Source organism: Mirounga leonina, unplaced genomic scaffold (assembly GCF_011800145.1).
Source record: "Mirounga leonina isolate KUSES-001 unplaced genomic scaffold, KU_Mleo_1.0 Mir_94, whole genome shotgun sequence".
Classification (NCBI taxonomy): Eukaryota; Metazoa; Chordata; class Mammalia; order Carnivora; family Phocidae; genus Mirounga; species Mirounga leonina.
This window is the reverse complement of record NW_023270855.1, coordinates 55,801,837-55,819,119: the sequence shown is the minus strand read 5'-3', so window position 1 is coordinate 55,819,119 and position 17,283 is coordinate 55,801,837. Positions and strand designations below refer to the sequence as shown.

Below are 17,283 nucleotides of genomic sequence, written 5' to 3'. Positions count from 1 at the left end.
CAGTTGGTAGCTGTGGGGTGGTGGTGGTGGCGGGGCGTGTGTGGGAAACTCCAAAAGCAGGCGTGGACTTGACAAAAATTTATCCAGCTCTTACTAGATAGATGTCAAGCCCTGTTCTGCAACAGCCCTGAGGTAGATATTATTATTGCCCCCATGGTGAACCCGAGACGAGGAGCCACTTGGCCAAAGTCACAGGGCTGGGCAGTGGTGGGGCAGGATCTGGAGCCAGGTCCGGTCGGACTCCAGACCACCCTCCCTGAACATCCCCGCCCCCACCCCCAATGTCCTGTCCCCCTTTCCAGACGGGGGCCGAGTAAACCTGTCCGCGGCAGAGCCCAGCCCATGGCTCCCCGCAGGCTAGGAGCCCCCACCCCGGACTTCCAGTCCTATCAGTTCTGGGAAGTGTTGCTGCGCCTCGGCGCAAAGGTCCGGGGACAAGCATCGGGGATCAGACAGGGACGGACCCGCCCAGCGAACACCCAGCCGGGCTCCACCTACTAACACCCCGCGCAAGGGGGCGTGGGAAGTGGGGGGGCGAGCCAGACGGCGGACGCGTTTTTTTGACCCGGGACCTGATTGGCTGGCGGAGGACCAAACTCTACAACTGAATGGATACGGGAAGCCCAGGAGCTCCTGCTGATTGGCTGAGGGGGACGGGTTTGGCGGAAGCAGCAGCTTAACACTGATTGGCCGAGGGGCATCCAGCGGCTGCTGCCTATTGGTTAAAGTTTAAATGGCCCTCCTATAATTGGCTGTTGGGCGCCGGTCCAACTGTGGAATCAGTTCAGGGACTGGGAGTTAACCCTTTAGAGACTGACGTCGGCTGGGACGCTTTAGAGCCGCGGCGCGGGGCTCCTTCCCCATTCGGGCTTGCAGCGCCAGGGCGCTGTGTGGCTCGTTCTCAGGGTCTCAGTTTCTCCCCTGGTCTCAACGACCGAGATCTCTGGCCCCTCGAGTTTCCCGTCTGGTCCCAATGAGCTGAGTCCCCCGTAGCCTCCAGCTCCAGGCCTCAGTCCAATAACGGGTCGCCTCGAGTGGAGGCACGCGTTCCCCGAAAGCCGAAGTCCCGGGGCCTCAGTTTCCCCCCTTGTATGTTGCCACGCGCCTCCCACGGGAGGTAGCCTTGGGCCTCCGTTTTCTGAACGGTCCCGGAGGGCTGGGTGCCCCGGCTCCCAGTCCGCGCGCAGGCGCGAGGCCTCAGGCTCCCCGCCAGCCCCCAGGCTGGGGCCCCTCCCCTTCGGGGCGGAGCCGTGTCACGTGCCGGGAAGAAAGGGCTCGCGGCGCGCGGGGCGCGGGGCGCGGGGCGCGGGGCGGAGCGGCCATGGCAGGTACGGCGGGCCTGGCGGGGGCCGGGGAGCACCCGGCGGGGTGGCTGGGGCGGCGGGGGGCGCGCGGCTCCGTGCAGCCTGTCGCTGCCCGCAGCTCCGGAGCCGCTGTCCCCGGCGGGCGGCGCGGGCGAGGAGGCGCCGGACGAGGATGAGGACGAGGCGGAGGCCGAGGACCCCGAGCGGCCGGCTGGAGCGGGCAGCGCGCGCAGCGGAGGCGGCGGCGGCGGCAGCGGAGGAGGAGGAGGCTGCGGGGCCGGGGCCGGGGGCTGCGGCGGGCCGGGGGGCGCGCTCACCAGGCGCGCCGTCACGCTGAGGGTGCTCCTCAAAGACGCGCTGTTGGAGCCGGGCGCCGGGGTGCTGTCCATCTACTACCTGGTGAGCGCCCCTACCCCCATCCCATCCCGGCTGAGGCAGGAAGGGGAAACTGAGGCCCAGAGCTCCCTGGCCGCCGGCCGAGCCCGGGTGTGTGGAGGGAAAGCTGAAACGGAGCATCCAGACCCAGCAGGAGCCCCTCTGGGCAGGAGGACTTCGTTTACCAAACACCCCATTGCACAAAGGAGAAACTGAGCTCAGAAGAGGACACCACCGCTTTCCCGGCTGTGGGACCTTGCTCAGCCTCTCCATATCCTGGTTTCCTCATGTATAAAATGGCATTTTTTCCCCCCTCACGGAGTTGTGTGAGGATTAAATGAATACAGCGCCCAGCAGGGTGCCTGCTCTACCGTGAGTGCTTTACGGGCTTGCTGCTGTTGCTGTAGGTCTGGGAGTGGGAGCAGTTTATGAGCGGAGCGCTTGCTGCGCGCCTGACTGTGCGCTGTGTGTTAGGGATCGAGCAGACCCCGTCCCTGCCCTTTGGGGGCTCACAGTCCAGTGAGGGGTGGAGACACAGAGCTGGGCACTTTCAGCCCAGGCTGATGAGGACTGTGAGAATGGACACACAGGTGCTGGGAGGCACTTAAGCCTTGGAAGGCTTCCTGGGAGGGATGCTGTAGGCGGAAGTGGGTGCCAAGCCCTGGGGAGCAGCAGGCGGTCAGGGAGGACTTCCTGGAGGGGCCTTGGTGGGTCCCAGGTCCCCGGGGCCCAGCCAGGCCACTGTTAACTGCAGGGGAAGAAGTTCATGGGGGACCTGCAGCCCGACGGGAGGATCGTGTGGCAGGAAACGGGGCAGGTGTTCAACTCACCCAGCGCCTGGGCCACCCACTGCAAAAAGCTGGTGAACCCGGCCAAGAAGTCCGGCTGTGGCTGGGCCTCTGTCAAGTACAAGGGCCAGAAACTGGACAAGTACAAGGCAGCCTGGCTCCGGCGACACCAGCTCCACATTCCCACCGCTGCCGCCGATGAGGTGCGTCCTTCAGCCTCGGAGCAAGCTCTCCCGGATGTGCTGTTGGATAAGGAGTGCCCAGAGTGAGGGCGTTGGAGCTAGGGCCCTGTGGGATGAGCAGGAGTTTGTCAGAGCAAGGTGAAGAGAATTTTCAGAGGGCGGGAACGGCACAGCCAAGCCACATTGGCAGAAAGCAACACAGCACTTGGGGGGGCCATGATTAGCGGATACAGCTGGAGGCTCACGTGTCTTGGGTAGCTGAGGGGACTGGGGACATTGGCAGGGACCAGATCTGGTTGAGTTTCGAATGCTACGATAATAATAGATCTTTGAGTATTCACCAGCTGGCTGGACTTACCAACCAAAGACCCTCTCTGGGTCCTAAGTCGTCTTCGTATGTAAAATAAAGATGACCACAGTACCCGTATGTATCAGATATGTATATCTGGCTGGCAGGTCTGAAATCTGTAGGGCGGCTGGCAGGCTGGGAACAGGCAGGGAGGACTTGGGCCTTTACCCCCAGGTGGGTGGGAGCCCTGGAAGGCTAGGGGCAGAGGACGGACAGACCTGACTCAGGGGCCCACAGGCGCCCTCTGGTGGCCGCTGTATGCAGTACAGACTGGGAGGCAGGGCGAGGGTGGGAGCTGGGGACCAGTATAGGAGGCTGAACTGGTCCCGGTGGGAGATGATGGGGTGGGCCAGCCCAACAATGGATGGGGGAAGAAGTGGGCAGGTTTTGGCTAATTTTGAAAGTGGATCTCACGGGATCTGCGGCTGCATGAGATGTTGGATAACTGCTAAGGGATGTTTTGTTCTGAGGATGGCTGGAGCTGCCATCCTCAGAGATACGGGGATTGGGGAGGAGCAGGTGTGGGGGACAGTCCGGTGCAGTGTCCCCCAGCTGAGTGTGAGACGCCCGGGAGCCCCCCACAAAGAGACCTCCAAGTCTGGAGCTGGACCCCCGAGTCTGGAGCTCAGGGGAGGGCCCGGCTGGAGACAGGACTGTGGGCGTCATCTTGCCATAGACAAGGGGGGAGAGTGGACGAGGCTGCCCAGGAGGGGAGCAGGTAGGGAGGGAAGAGGCCCGAGGACCGAGCCTGGGCATGGGGGAGGAGGGGTGAGAGACTGAGGGGCCAGAGAGGTGGGAGGGGTGTGAGGTCCCTGAGGAGTTCCCAGGAGAAGGAGGGTCAGTGAGACACCGCGGCGAGGGGGAGGAGGACAGAGACTATGTGACTGTTGGATTTGGACACTGGGAAGTCACCCCAGCACAGGCAGTTAAGGGGAGGTCAGGAGGAGGGATTATTGAGAGACTCTGATAAAATAATCCCTGTAAGCACCGGCCTGCCCAATGAGTGAATTCAACAGGAGGCATGCTAATTGCTTTGCAGGCATTATCTTATTTCACCCCGATGTTGTCCTTATGCAGGTGAAAGTCATTGTGTGGTTTTACAGATGAGGAGAATAGAGCTCAGGGAGGTTAGGGCGCTTGCGGGAAGCCACACAGCTTGTAAAAAGCAGAGGCCAGGTTTGGATTTTCTGCAAGGCGCTCAGAGGGGAGTTGCGGCAGAACCGTCGGCCGCCTCTGCTCCCTCGCTCCCTCTAGTGGACATCTGGGGCAATGGCAGGAACCTAAGGCTCAGGCCTGCCAAAGGTCTGGGTGGACCGTGGTGAGGAGGGTGGGCGGCACCCAGCTGAGGGTGCTGCGGCCGTCCCCCACCCCCGCCCCCTCCCCACCAGAGCCCGGCCAGTGAAGGGGAGGAGGAGGAGCTGTTGATGGAGGAAGAAGAGGAGGACGTTCCGACAGGGGTCTCCACCGAGGACAAGAGTCGGAGACCACCTGCGAAGGGACCCTTGGAGCCTGCCCACCCAGGTGAGAGGCTTAGGGGAGGGGAGGAGGCCGCGCAGGAGGCGGGCACAAGTAAGGTGAGGGAGGTGGCAGGGGACAGATCTGGCCTTTCCTTTTCTCAGCGCTCCCAAGATGCCTGGCTGACTTCCTAGCCCCGCTGCCTAAGTTCTTTCCCGTGCTGCCTGATTTCCATGCTCCCCTAAAGGACTTCTTTGCCTCATTGCCAGATTCCTTTGGCCCCCTGCCTGGTTTCCTGAGGTCCTCACCTGACTTCCTAAGCCCCCCTTCATCTGGCATTTTAATCTCCTTTTTCCGATTTGTTAACTCGCCACCTTGATCTCTTGGTTCTGCGGCCTGATTTTTCAAGCTGCCTCTGGAGGCTTTTCTTTCTTGGGCCGTCTGGGCTTTTCTTTTCCGGTTCTGGGCTGGGAGGGATTGATACTGTCTTTTTTCCATTACCCCACACGCACAGAGGCCGTGCCCCCCGGGAAGCGGGTGGAAAACAAGATCCGGGTGCCTGTGCGTTACTGCATGTTGGGCAGTCGCGACTCTGCCAGGTCAGACACACCGTGTGCCCGCCGCCACCAATCCCTGTCCCCCCGCCCCCCCCTCCCCGCCGTGTGCACTCGCTCCGCGGGAGTGGGGGCAGCCCGAGCAGGAGTAGGGTGGGCACAAGGCCTCCCGTGCTCAGAGCTGGCTCTGGAGGCCTGGGGAGCTAGCTCCTGAAGCCGTGGGACCCTCTGGCTCCAGCAGGAACCCCCACACACTGGTGGAAGTAACATCCTTCGCTGCCATCAACAAGTTCCAGCCGTTCAACGTGGCCATCTCCAGCAACGTGCTATTCCTGCTGGTGCGTGCCCCATTGCCACCTTGTCCCTTGTGGGCCTAGGCCAGGCCAGGCCTGGGCAGGTGGCTGGGGCACCTGGGAGGGGTCCCTGGAATGTTAGCTCTATGAGGGCAGGGACCTTGTCTGCCTGTCACTGCTGGTAAACAGTAGGCACTCAAGGTTTGAACCTAGGAGGTGGGTGGGGTGGTCCCTGCACATAGCAAGGGCTCTGGCCCTGCGGATAGACATTTGGGGCTGGGCCGCAGCCTGAGCCGCTCTTCCGATGTCCATCCCCTCCCCAGGACTTCCACAGCCACCTGACTCGCAGCGAGGTCGTGGGGTACCTGGGGGGCCGCTGGGACATCAACAGCCAGAGTGGGTATTTGGGGCCAGGTGGGCAGGGGGGTGCTTGGGGCCGGGGATGATGTCTACACCTTCTCCCCACCTCTGCGCAGTGCTCACGGTGCTGAGAGCCTTCCCCTGTCGGAGCCGGCTGGGGGATGCGGATATGGCCGCCACCATGGAAGAGGAGGTGAGGGGACACGTGGGGTCCAGGTGTTCTGGGGAGGGCGGGGGTGGACACAGCTGTCCTGGCTGACGTGTCCTGGTGGCTAGCACGGTGTCCTAGTTCAACAAGTGTGCAGATGTGTGCGTGTGTGAGTGCCCGCCCCGTGGCTGTGAGCCCGCGGACATCCTTCCTCTGGGCACAGGTGGCCCGCCCCCTTTGCCTCTGGACCCCCGTCTGCATGCCGGGCCCGGCGTGCAGTGACAGCCCCGCGAATATCAGCTGCCACTCTAGCAGTGCTTGCCCGGTGCGGCCTTGCGTGTGCCCGGCGCTGTGCCAAGCGTTCCACACCCGCCTTCTCCCGGCCCGGCTGGCTCTTGCGCGTAGGCCCCGCTCGCCCCTACTTGCTTCAGGCATCCGGAAATGCCGGTCCTGCGCAAGTGCGCACACACCCACCTAGCTCCTCACTTAACTATTTGAGTGCCTACTGTGTGCCAGGAATTATTCCACGAGCTAGGGACACCGCAGGGCCCCCAATAAACTTCTGCCTTTGCTGTGGTGACAGGTGCGTCTTTTTCTTAATGTATTTGTTGACTGTGCCCCCTCCACTGGCCTCATGGAGGGTGGGGGCAGGGTCCTGGCCACCGCTGCGTCCCCGGGCCTGGTACACAGCAGGCACATACTCAGTGCTGGCCTCACATGGGGACGGAACGCGGCAGGTGTGCGCACACACGGGCTGGTAGAGCCCCCGGCCTGCGCCGCCCGGCCCCAGCCTCGCCTGTGCCCCCCAGATCTACCAGAGCCTGCTCCTGCGGGGCCTGTCCCTGGTGGGCTGGTACCACAGCCACCCGCACAGCCCCGCGCTGCCATCGCTGCAGGACATCGACTCGCAGATGGACTACCAGCTGCGCCTGCAGGGCTCCAGCAACGGCTTCCAGCCCTGCCTCGCGCTGCTCTGCTGTAAGTCCGGCTGCCCGGCGTGCGTGCGCGTGCGCGTGGCCCTCCTGCGCCGCTGACCCCCTCCGGGCCCAGCCCACTCTCACTCTCCCCCTGCAGCCCCTTACTACTCTGGCAATCCGGGCCCCGAGTCCAAGATCTCCCCCTTCTGGGTGATGCCGCCGCCCGAGGTAGGCGGGGCTGCTGGGGGAGGCGGGGCCGGGAGGGGGCTGGGGCCTCGGTATCTCCTGTGAAATGGGAACAGAACCCCTGCACTCTCTGGGCTTCTGGTGAAGGCCTGGGCCGTGAGGGACGTTGAAAGGGTGTGCGCTCCACCCGGAGCATGCTGCGCCTGTTGCTAAGACGGCCTCCTTCCCGAAGCTGTCCTGGGGTCGGAAATGGGGTTTGGAGAGCCATTCCCGACCTCTCGTGCGGGGCGCAGGGCCACGTGGCCCTGAAGCTGGTCGCAGCCTCGATTCTCCCCTTGCTGGCCCAGGGCACATCCCTCATGGGATGGGGCGCTGGAGGTGGCTGGTGGTGACCGGCTTGTGTCCCTGCCAGCAAAGGCCCAGTGACTACGGCATCCCCATGGACGTGGAGATGGCCTACGTCCAGGACAGCTTTCTGACTAATGACATCCTGCATGAGATGGTGAGCTCACTTCCGGGAGGGGAGGGCGGGGCTTCGGGGCCCCCGCGGGACGGAGCGATACTGCAGGACTCATCGGAGCAGGGGTCAGACTCCTCTTCCGCGGCCGAAACTCAAGTCCCAGATTCTTGCCCACCTGCCCCCCGCCGCCCTCCCCCCAACCTGGCCTCCTTGCTGTTCTGGAACTTGCTGGAGGTGCCGCGGCCTCGCGCCTCTGCACCTGCCACTGATTGAAGACCCGTGAGGGATTTCAGGTGGTGCCCAGATGAATGTTTTCAGCGCCCACATTCCAACAACCGTTTTAAAAACAGCTAGTGGATCACACCTGTGGAATTGCGGATCCGCTGTTGCGTGGGAGGCGGGGGCGGGTCTGTGGGGACATTCAGAACCACTGGTGCTTCCCTCTGCCGGGGGAGGGGGTGCCCCTCCCGCCTCCCCCTTCCAGGGCCCTCCTGCGAAGCTCCCTTATTTCCCGCTGGTGGCGCTCCCGGATGGTCTGTCCTGGGGTCCCGGGTAGCGCCTGTGTGCTGTATAGGACTGGGAGCCCCCCGAGAGGCGGCGGTAGGCGCCCGTGGTGCTCGCTGCTGTGTCCCGAGCGCCTGCGCAGGAGGGCGGGCGCCAGGGGTCCCATCGGTCCCCCGTCCTCCAGATGTTGCTGGTGGAGTTCTACAAGGGCGCCCCGGACCTCGTGAGGTTCCAGGAGCCCTGGAGCCAGGAGCACACGTACCTCGACAAGCTGAAGGTAAGACTCATGCCCCGTCTCCTGCAGAGGAAGACAGTTCTTGGGGAGCCCCGAAGGCTCTATCCAGGGGCAGCCTGAGAAACGGTGCTGTCCTAAACTGTTCTGTATAAAGTACTTCAGCCGGATATGAAAGCTTGCTCGGCCACGTGTGGGTGGTGACAGTGACCGGGAGCACTACTGGAATGCAGCTGCAAGCGTAAAGGCCCGCGGACCCTGGGCTGGGGAGAAGCTACGCTGGGGCCGTCTCTCCGCTTGGGCGCCCGCGGGAGCGCACAGGGGGCTGCAGTCCGAGCGCAGCCGGTACCCTGAGGGGTTTCTCCAGCTCGCCGGCCCTACAGTCATTTAGGGGGACACATAAGGGCTTGGTGGCCTGGGGGGGGGGCGGTTTCTGACTGACTTCTGACATGGAAGTCCTTCTCAGAAGGCATTTTCAACTCTACTAGCTAGAGAAATGCAGTTTTGCATGCTTGTTTTGTTCAAACTTAGAGTGACCAGAACTTCAAGCTGCCACGGGTCCCCTCCACCCCATCACTGGGCGGGTGGGGTCAGGGGTGGCTCTCCACGCAGGGGGGGTGAGAGCCTGGCAGGGAGGCAGCTGGGGAGAGAGCAGGATGTGGAATGTGCAGAGAGCACCCCCTTCCCCCTGCCAAAACCCAGAACACTGCAAGGGGGGGCCGCCTACTTTAAAAATAAAACGTTTTCGGGACACTACTGTGTAGTGGAGCCCCTCTACCAGGACGGGGGGGGGGGGGCGCAGGACCACTGGGCCCAGCCCTGAGGCGCCAGCCCTGCCCGTTTCAGATCTCCCTGGCCAGCAGGACACCCAAGGACCAGGGCCTGTGCCACGTCCTGGAGCAGGTCTACGGCCTCCTTAAACAAGGGAGCTGAGGCACCACCACCTCCGAGGGCCTCTGGTCAGATTCTGAACCCCCAGTGGTTCCGGCTCAGGGGGAATGGGTCTGGGGGCTTTGTTTGTGGCACAGATAATAAAGGGGAGAAGCGAATAGCCTGGGCGTGTGTCTCACCTGGGGCTGCCTCGCCGTCCCCGCACTCATCATTGGGCACATGGGTGGCTGTCTGGGCAGCGTGGCACCTTGGCCGGTGCACGAGGGGACGCTTTTCGTGCAGCCATGGTGTGGGCTTCCCGGGGCCAGGGCTGGGCAGGGGACAGCTCGCCCTCCCTGGCTCCTGGGGGGGCAGGTACCCTCCCCGGGAGTGGCCCTGCCCTGACAGGGGACGCCTCGGGGGAGCCGTGAGGGTCCAGGGGAGCTGGGGGAAGACCCACCCCCACCACAACCAAGCGAGAGGCTCTAGAAAGAGACCTTTAATACTTTTTTAAAAAAAATCAGGATTACATTTTGATCTGCCCTTGATTGTGACCAAGGCTACGCTGCTCATTCTTTGCTGGGAGGTCGGTGCCTCCCCCCCGGAATGGCAATGGTGGGGGGGGAGGCTCAGGCAGGAGCAGAGCCTGGTGTCCCTAGGGCTTTGCTGAGTCCTCAGAGGAGGGGGGAATGTGATCCAGTCCCGAAGTCCCCCAGTTGAGCCAATTTTTGGACGAGGCAAGAGAGCAAGTGGATGCAGGGCTGGGCCCTGCTGGTCAGGGCAGCTGCCTGCTTGGGGCCACTGTCAGCTGCGGGCACAGCGGCCGGCTCAGGAGGGGGAGGCGCCTGTGACCCTCTCTTGAGGGTAGTCCCAGCAGCCAGGGGTCTGGGAAGATGCCTCAAAGCCTGTGTACTGGACCTTCAGCAGAGCAGAGGCTGCAAGACTCCTGTGGTCCCGTCTGCGGGGGCACACGGGTGTGCTGCGTGCACAGCTGGTGGTGGCAGCTCGTGCCCGAGAAGAACGTCTGTGTGCTTGTCTGGGGTGGGGCACCCTACACGGGGAACTGAGGAGAGGGTGCAGGACGGGGGGAGGGCACCGGCGTGCAGGGCTGAGTGCCCTGCGGGAGGGAGAGGACAGCCACTCCAAGGCTGCTCAGGGAAGGGCCGGTCTTTAGGGGAACCCTGAGGACCCCAGGATTGTGTCTCCCCAGGGAGGTGGCATCCCGGGTGTGCCGGGGCCTGGGGAGGCCTGGAGTTGGGGCTGGGAAGGAGTGCTGTGGGGAAATTTAAAAGCAGGGGTGGCGAGTCTTGGCCGCGGGTCCTGCTCAGAACACCCAGCGGCACAGATGTTCCAGCTCATCCTGTTAAGGGCAGGTCTCCTGGGGGGTGGGGGCCGCCCCAGAATAGAGGGGACGAAGGAGGGACAGGACAGGGTGTGTGTGCACACACATGTGTGCGTGTGTGAGTGAGGGGGCCCACCTGGAGTTACCCGTTCCTGGACGGGCGGGAGGAAGTTAGTGTTTCTAAGAGCACCTTAGTGTTCGCCCCCTCGGGGCGCGGGGCTGGGGAGATGCAGTCAGGGAGCAGCCCCGGCCCAGACTGCTGCGTGGAGAGGGGGCTGGGGGTGAGCGCTACTGTCAGCGGTCCCCGCCTCCCCCGCCCCTGCTGACCCCCGAGGGGGGGCCTGCCTCCCCACCCCACCCCCAGCCCCAGGAGCGCCACAGACGCAGGTGGGATGCAGGCCGTGTGGACCGGGCCGACGCCCTCACTGTGGCAGGGGCACCAGCACCTCCACGTAGCTGAGGGGGAAGAAGCCCGACTGGCCGTGGAGCATGCCCTCGTACCAGTTCTCATCGATCTGGTTGGTCAGCGTGATGACGTCGCCCTCGTGGAAGCCCAGCTCCCCGGCGTTCTCAGGCTCGAAGTCGTACAGCGCTTTGCAGCTCGGCTGGTCCAGGGGTGCTGGGGGCAGGGGCTCGGCTCAGACCCCTGGCTCCCTCCCACCCCGCCCGCCCCAGCCTGGTCGTGGCCCCTGAGGGACAGCTGCCGCTTCCTCTGCTGCCCCCCAGCCTTGTCAGAAAAGAGGGTCAAGGGAAAGAGGGACATAAACGGACTCCAAACGTGCTCCTGGGAAGAGCTGGGGACGCCCAGTGGCATCAGGGTGAGAGAATGACCAGAAGCCCTCAGGCGGCCACTTGGAGAGCCTAGAGGCTGTTGGGACACCCTTGGTGTTCACGGGAGACCCTCACGCGGATGGGGAGGCCCAGAGAGGCCGTGCTGTGCCGTGCAGGCCCAGTGCCTAGCTCCTCCCCTGCCCGAGATGGGCCAAGAGGACCAATCCCAGGGGCATCCGCGTCTACCAGAGAAGGGTCCTTCTGAACAGACCAGAAGGCAGTGTTATGCACTGAGGTGGGGAGCTTGTGAGGGCAGGGCCTGTGCCCGCAGGGACACTCACGCATGCTCCTGCTAGGGGTCCGGATGGGCTTGTCGGAAGACCGGAAAGATGACGAAGCTGCTCGCAGACAAAGCAAAAAGTGGGGCTGAGAACCTTGGGCTGGGCCCCTTCCCCAGAGGGAGTGGGGTGGGCCTGGCTCCGCAGTTTGGACAGAGCAGCGGGCTGGGGGCGGCCCCTTCCCCCTCCTTACGTGTGATCTTGGGGGCCGTGGCACAGGGGAAGCCCCCATTGGACTGCTCAGGCTCCCCAAGGTCGAAGGACTCCCGAGGCTTGGGCTTGTATTCCCGCTTGGGACGAGAGGAGGCTTCCCGCATCCTGCAGGCAGGGAGGGAGAGCTGTGAGCAGCCAGCAGCGCCTGAGTCCTGTGTGTGCCAAGGTGAAGGGACACCTCCCTCCCCACCGTTGATGCTGCTGTCCAGGACTTGGGGTGGGGGGAGGGACCCCCGAGACCAGGCCTGGACTCAGAGGCCCAATGGGTCTAACCAAAGGGCCTCCCAGTTGGTCAGCTCCCCCAGCTCAGGCCCTTCTTAGAGGCTGCCAACTGGCCAGTTCCTGCCAAACCCTGCAGCCCCCTTAGCATGCCCACCTGACCTGGGGACACGGCTGCCCAAGGCTGTCCTTCTCAGGCCCTAGACTAGTGACAGCTCTCAGAGGGGAGCCCCGTCCGCCCCGGCCCTGGGTAACCCACCCCCTCAGGCCCAGAGCTCTGAAGGCCTCTTTCTTCTGGCCTCCCAGCCTCAGGTCACTCCAACCCTCCCCTCTGACAACTGCGGCAAGCCTGATGAGGTCTTGCTCCCTCCCGGAGCCCCCACCTACGAGTGCAGTCTGGGGATTCCTATGAAAAGAAGCCAGCCCCCTGCTCTGACACAGGCTCCAAGCAGGGCTGGGCTGTCGAGGAGGCTGGCGGTGGGGTCTTGGAAGCCCTGAACGGCCGCCCAGGAATCCACGGGGGTAACTCTGGGCTTCCAGGGCACCCCGGCCCAGCCCAAAACAGGACAGGCTCCCACAGGGAAGGCCAGGGGCTGGGGCTCACCTTCGCTTGAGCTTGTCGGCCAGCTCGTCCAGGATCTGCACGGCCTGCCGGTGGTAGTCCAGCTGGGCATCCACCAGTGCGGAGAGCTGGCTCACCTGCTCGATCTGCAAGTGAGCAGCCCGCTAAAGGGGTGGCCCTCCCTGTGACCCCTACCCCCAAGGCCCCCTCTTTTAGGAAGTCTTGCTAGATGCTCCCGGGACAGGGGCTGGCCCCCTCCCCATCTGCCTGACCCCTGCGCTGCTGGAGGAGACCCGAAAGCTTTGGGGGCGGGTAGAGGCCCCTCGGGTCCGGCAGCTGCCCCTTCAGGCTCAGAGCAGGGGCTGAGCCCGCTATGGGCAGGGCATTAGTGACTCTGCCCACCGCCCCGCTTTTTTTGGGGGGAGGCAGACGCACATCGGTCTCCAGGAGGTTGTGCATGCTGGTCTCGGCCACCTCCTTGGACTCCTCAAACTTCTCCAGGGCCTGGCGCAGCTCTTCGTCAGGGATCCTGCCCTGTCGCTTCTTCTTGTAGTCGAAGTCCAGGCGGCGGCCCTCCAGCTTCTTCAGGTGGTGCTGGGGAGGGGGGGGAAGGGCAACAGAGCTGTGAGGTACATGCTGGGGTCTGCAGGAGGACGGGCACACTGGGTGGGGTGGAGAGGTGGGGGAGCAGGGTTGTGAGGCACCTGCCCTGGGGGCTGTGTGAGGGTGGGCACGCTGGATGGGGCATGGGGTGCGCAGCACCTGGATCTCCTTCAGGTCTTTGTCACACAAGTTCTGTAGGGGGTCGATGAAATTCTGCTTGACCTCTATGTCCAGAGAATCCTTCACCTCTGCCAGGCGCTTCATGGACTCCCCCGCGTCCAGCAGGGCATCCCCTGCAGCAGGGCAGGGATTGGGAGAGAAGCTGTCATAGGAGGCCAGGGCCTCGGGGCCCAAGATACCCCCAACTGCTAACCTGCCCTCACCCCAGGGCCCAGACGCCAGAATTCAGGACAAAACAAGGGTCCCTGAAGTCTGAGCCCCAGCAGCTGGGAGGAGTTGGCGATGACGGGTGTCAAACCTCCCACGCCCCCCACCCCATGGCTTCCCCCGCATTAGCTGTGGCTCGAGGGTAGGCTTTCCAGTGGCCTTGGCCCTACAGGCAACACTCCGATGCTCGCTCACCACCACTGAGGAAGGAAAGGTGTTCTTGGGAGCCTCAGTCACCCTCGCCCAGGGGATTAACGGGCACGGTAGAAGACTCTGGAGCAGTGGCAGGGAAGTGGCATCCCACCGTCCAGTGCCAGACGCTCTGGCCCTCCAGAGCCCTCACCGAAGTTGGACTCGCCGCCCAGCTCCTTCCCGTGGCGGATCATGCACTCGCCCAGCAGGCCCTCTGACTGTGGGTAGCCAGGGTTCTTCACCTGCCCTCGGATCTTGGACACCGTGTTGAGCATCGTCAGCTTGGCCCGTGAAGCTGGAAGAGAACAGGCTGGGTAGGCATGCGGCCAGTCTCTCTCGAGAACCAGGCCTGCACTTGGCCAGTGCTGCTGGCTGCCTCCCTCTCCCCAACACCCTTATTTTTAAAGCGCTGCCCTGACCCAAGGAAGCTTGGTTCCTATGCCTGCTGATGGCCAGGCTCCGAGGAGAACCTCCTACATAGACTTCCCTCCTCTGCTCACCTCGGCCACAGAGGAACATTGGCAATGGGCAGGTGGCTGGTTCCTCCGGACCCCACGGGGTCTCCTCGTTCTAGAGCACAGCTCCGATCACAGAAGCTCCCTTCCCTGGCCTGGGGAGTAGCACCCCAGAGAAGTAGGGGAGCAGGTATAGGTGTGTATAGATAGGTCCAGGTGCCCCAGACATAGCCCCCCAACCTGGCGTCGGGGAGGAGCTGTGCGCTTGCCTCTGCCCGCTCGGGTCTGTCCCTGGCCCGGGCCGCGAATGGACCTGGCTGGTGTTGCTGCCGGTCCCACATCAATCACCTCCTTCTATGGGAACCCAGATATGGATTTTCCTCAGGGAAAGGTCCTCATCTCTCTCTCAGACTAGGAGACTCCCACCTCATGCTCCAAAGTGGGCCTGGCAAACGGGTGGGCAACCAATTCAAACTGGTCCAGTGAGTTGGTGAGGTGGAAAAGATGCTCTTTTCAGCTGGGACTATTAGCTGTAAGGGTGATTTCGGACTAGGGTTGCCACACAGAACGAGAGCTGCCTGATGAAGTGGAAAGGAAATGCAGGACTCTGAGGACATCCTTTGGGCCCTTGGATCCAGCCACCCATGAAACCCGCCTGCCTACTCCTGGGCACTTCAGTTCTCTGAGCTCACACATTCCTTCTTAGGCTCCGGTAACCGGCCGATTCCTGGCTGACACGGACCCCTCCTAGCTGGCTGGCACCCCTACCTGGGTTGGGCTGCAGGTACTCAATGGTTCTGGCCAGCACTTCTGTCACAGCCTTGCTGGTAACATCCACCTTCTGTCAAGAGAGGCAGGGTGTGGGCTTTCGCAACCATCGGGGTGCCAGAGGCCAAACCTGGCATCCCTGGACAGCCTGTGCCCTGCTCCCCGGCCCCACCTGCCTCAGAGCCCACACAAGAACGGCATGCTGCGCTCAGGGCTGCTGGCCTCCCTGCCTCCCAGGGCCGGGGGACCCGTCCATCCATGAGCCCCCCCGTGGCCCAGCTGTAGGGCTGCTATGGCCCGTGAGGGTAAACGGCGCCGGGCATCAGGCGGGCCGCACCACCTCTCCTGGTACCTTCTCCATCTCTTTGAAGTCTTCATCAAGCTTGGTCCCTTCGGCCCCTCCGACCTTCTCACTGACCAGCTGGGGGACAGGAGGGAAAACAGTGTGAGCCTCAGACAAGGAGGGGGCCCAACTATGCCTTCCAGCCACGTCCACTGCCAGGGGGAGCCAGTGAAGGGGTCAGCACATCCATGACTGCTTCCCAGGGACACAGCTGACGGCAAGATGGGTGGCCAAGTGAGACCCTGCTTCCACACCCACACCCTCCTTGGATCCCAGGGCGGGGTGGGAGGGTGGCGCCTCCTGCTGGAAGCCTTCCCTGGCCATGCCTACCCCTCGAGTGCCCACCATCCCCAGAGACCTGCCTGGTGCCAACCGCAGCTGAGTGATGTCCTCTCTCAGGGCCAAGGTGCCCACACCCAGACAGTGATGCCATGGTTCAGCTCCAGGAGTGGGGAAGAGGTTCATCAGAGCCTCTTTGCTCGGGGATCATACACCTCCCTTTCCCCCACTGAATTCCTGCCTCTTTGGAAAGGAATCCTGGGAACCCTGGGGCCGGCACTTCCCCAAAATACATTCTCCCCGGGCACCTCTGGGAAATGAGCAGGTCTGTGGTGGGGAGGAGGTCCTGCGGCTGAATGGACATGGGAATGACCCAGTCCATCGCTTTGTGCCCGCCCCCGCAACAGGGTCCAGAGGAGACAGGGCCACTTCCCCAGTGGGTCGGGGGTTCCTGCTTGGCTGAGCTTGGGAGTCAGGAGGGGCCTGGGGTGCAGGTGAGCTGTGAGGCCGCTGCAGTGGAGGGACAGGAAGGAGGCAGGGCTGGTGCAGGGCCTGCCTGGTGACTGACTGCCACCTGCAGCGGCTCAGGCCCCGTGCCATCCTCTAGGGGACCCTGCAGGACGGGCAGGGGCTGCCCTCCTGCTGCTAGCCACTCTTAAGGAAAGACCCTGGTTGCTCCCTAGGCATTTATGGGGCGTTCCACTTTATTTCATGGGACAGTTTCACTTCTTTTGATGATGGTAAAACAGGACGTTCTCAAATTCAGTGGTTGCCAGAGAGGGAAATGAGTTCACTGCCTGACGTGAGACAAGACTCTTCTGGTGAACTGGGAGGGAGATGAAGCGTAGGTGCTCAAAACCACACCTTCCGGGGCCCCAGGACCGATGGCCCGCTCAGTGCAGGAGGACATGTCGCGGGGCAGACAGGGACAGGTCTCCCAGGCAGAAACCACATCCTTTCCCTAACGGGAGGAGCACGAGCAGACCCTGCAGGCTGCTGAGGGCGGGTGGGGGGCATGAGTGGCGCCTCCCTGTCTCCCCAGAGCCCTCATCCTCAGGAACTACGTGTGGGGCTGGATTTACCAGGCTGTCCTTGCACCCGGGCACACAGGAAGCCATGCTGGGCCCCTACCAGTCTCCCTTCCCCCCGCCTGGGAGCTCTGGGCTCAGGTCCCTCAGGTAGCAGACGATCATTCCCCATGTCCTTTCTCTTCAAGGCTCACAGTCTTGGAACCGGCACAAATGGATAAAAGGATGACAAGAGGCCAAAAGGGAAAAGGGAAAATCAAAGAAGTCCAAAGAAGAGCCGCGGCTCTGAGTGTGGGGCTCCCCAGGGTGCAGACCATGTCCGGCGGAGAGGGACCTGACTGGTCCATGGGAAGAACTGTAAGTGGTGTTGATAACAAGGACGAACCTTTGGGTATGAAGAGCAGGTATTTCTAGGGACCAAGGCCTCCTGTCACTGAGCAGCCAGCCCTGGAGACTCAGCGGTTGGGACGCTGCCTGGGTGGAGGGGGCAGGAGGGCCCCAAAGGGCCCTGCCCATGGGGAAGGCTACGACCCTGACATTTCAGTCCCGCTCAGGAAAAATGCACACACATTTTCAGATCCAACGAGAGCAGCAGATACCACCATGGAAATAACACCTGTAAAACCTGCACCGCACACAGAGCCCACCTCCCACCCTCCCTCAGTCGGGGCTCAGCACAAGCCGATTCTGCTCCCACGCGGGGCGGGAGGGAACAGCCGAGGTGCCTGGTGGGCCCGCAGTGCCCAGGGCCTGTCCCCCACTGGCTGAGCCCTGCAGGGCCGTGACCGCGGCAGTGTGTGCAAACT

The 17,283-nt window shown here is 63.2% G+C and overlaps 2 protein-coding genes across 4 annotated transcripts in view; one reads left to right on the top strand and one right to left on the bottom strand.

The window, feature by feature from the left end:
- Positions 1 to 1,312: 1,312 nt before the first annotated feature.
- Positions 1,313 to 9,165, top strand: MPND (MPN domain containing). 2 transcript variants are annotated; one of them, XM_034997120.1, is made up of 13 exons: positions 1,313 to 1,328; positions 1,423 to 1,703; positions 2,434 to 2,670; positions 4,387 to 4,519; positions 4,968 to 5,052; positions 5,249 to 5,345; positions 5,624 to 5,696; positions 5,777 to 5,853; positions 6,618 to 6,786; positions 6,883 to 6,953; positions 7,324 to 7,413; positions 8,060 to 8,152; positions 8,954 to 9,165. In XM_034997120.1, the coding sequence occupies exons 1-13, from the start codon at positions 1,322 to 1,324 to the stop codon at positions 9,038 to 9,040; spliced, it is 1,500 nt and encodes a 499-aa protein (XP_034853011.1). In that variant the 5' UTR covers positions 1,313 to 1,321; the 3' UTR covers positions 9,041 to 9,165. The 2 variants fall into 2 exon arrangements, with proteins under 2 accessions (XP_034853011.1, XP_034853012.1); XM_034997121.1 differs by lacking the exon at positions 1,313 to 1,328 and having other exon boundaries at positions 1,599 to 2,670; positions 5,246 to 5,345.
- A 296-nt stretch (positions 9,166 to 9,461) lies between these two features.
- SH3GL1 (SH3 domain containing GRB2 like 1, endophilin A2) overlaps positions 9,462 to 17,283 on the bottom strand; it is a 31,768-nt gene continuing 23,946 nt past the window's right edge. For both annotated transcript variants that reach the window (XM_034996613.1, XM_034996615.1), the window contains exons 2-10: positions 15,180 to 15,248; positions 14,828 to 14,900; positions 13,756 to 13,899; positions 13,185 to 13,318; positions 12,858 to 13,016; positions 12,465 to 12,568; positions 11,622 to 11,746; positions 11,432 to 11,488; positions 9,462 to 10,938 (exon numbers count right to left, since the gene is read on the bottom strand). In XM_034996613.1, the coding sequence (XP_034852504.1) occupies positions 10,742 to 10,938; positions 11,432 to 11,488; positions 11,622 to 11,746; positions 12,465 to 12,568; positions 12,858 to 13,016; positions 13,185 to 13,318; positions 13,756 to 13,899; positions 14,828 to 14,900; positions 15,180 to 15,248 (1,062 nt within the window). In that variant the 3' untranslated portion in view covers positions 9,462 to 10,741. The remainder of the gene's footprint in view (positions 10,939 to 11,431; positions 11,489 to 11,621; positions 11,747 to 12,464; positions 12,569 to 12,857; positions 13,017 to 13,184; positions 13,319 to 13,755; positions 13,900 to 14,827; positions 14,901 to 15,179; positions 15,249 to 17,283) is intronic.

Coding starts and splice junctions, on each gene's coding strand:
- MPND (XM_034997120.1), top strand. Junction 5,854..6,617: donor CCGCCACCATGGAAGAGGAG/GTGAGGGGACAC, acceptor TGTGCCCCCCAG/ATCTACCAGAGCCTGCTCCT. Junction 8,153..8,953: donor CGTACCTCGACAAGCTGAAG/GTAAGACTCATG, acceptor TGCCCGTTTCAG/ATCTCCCTGGCCAGCAGGAC.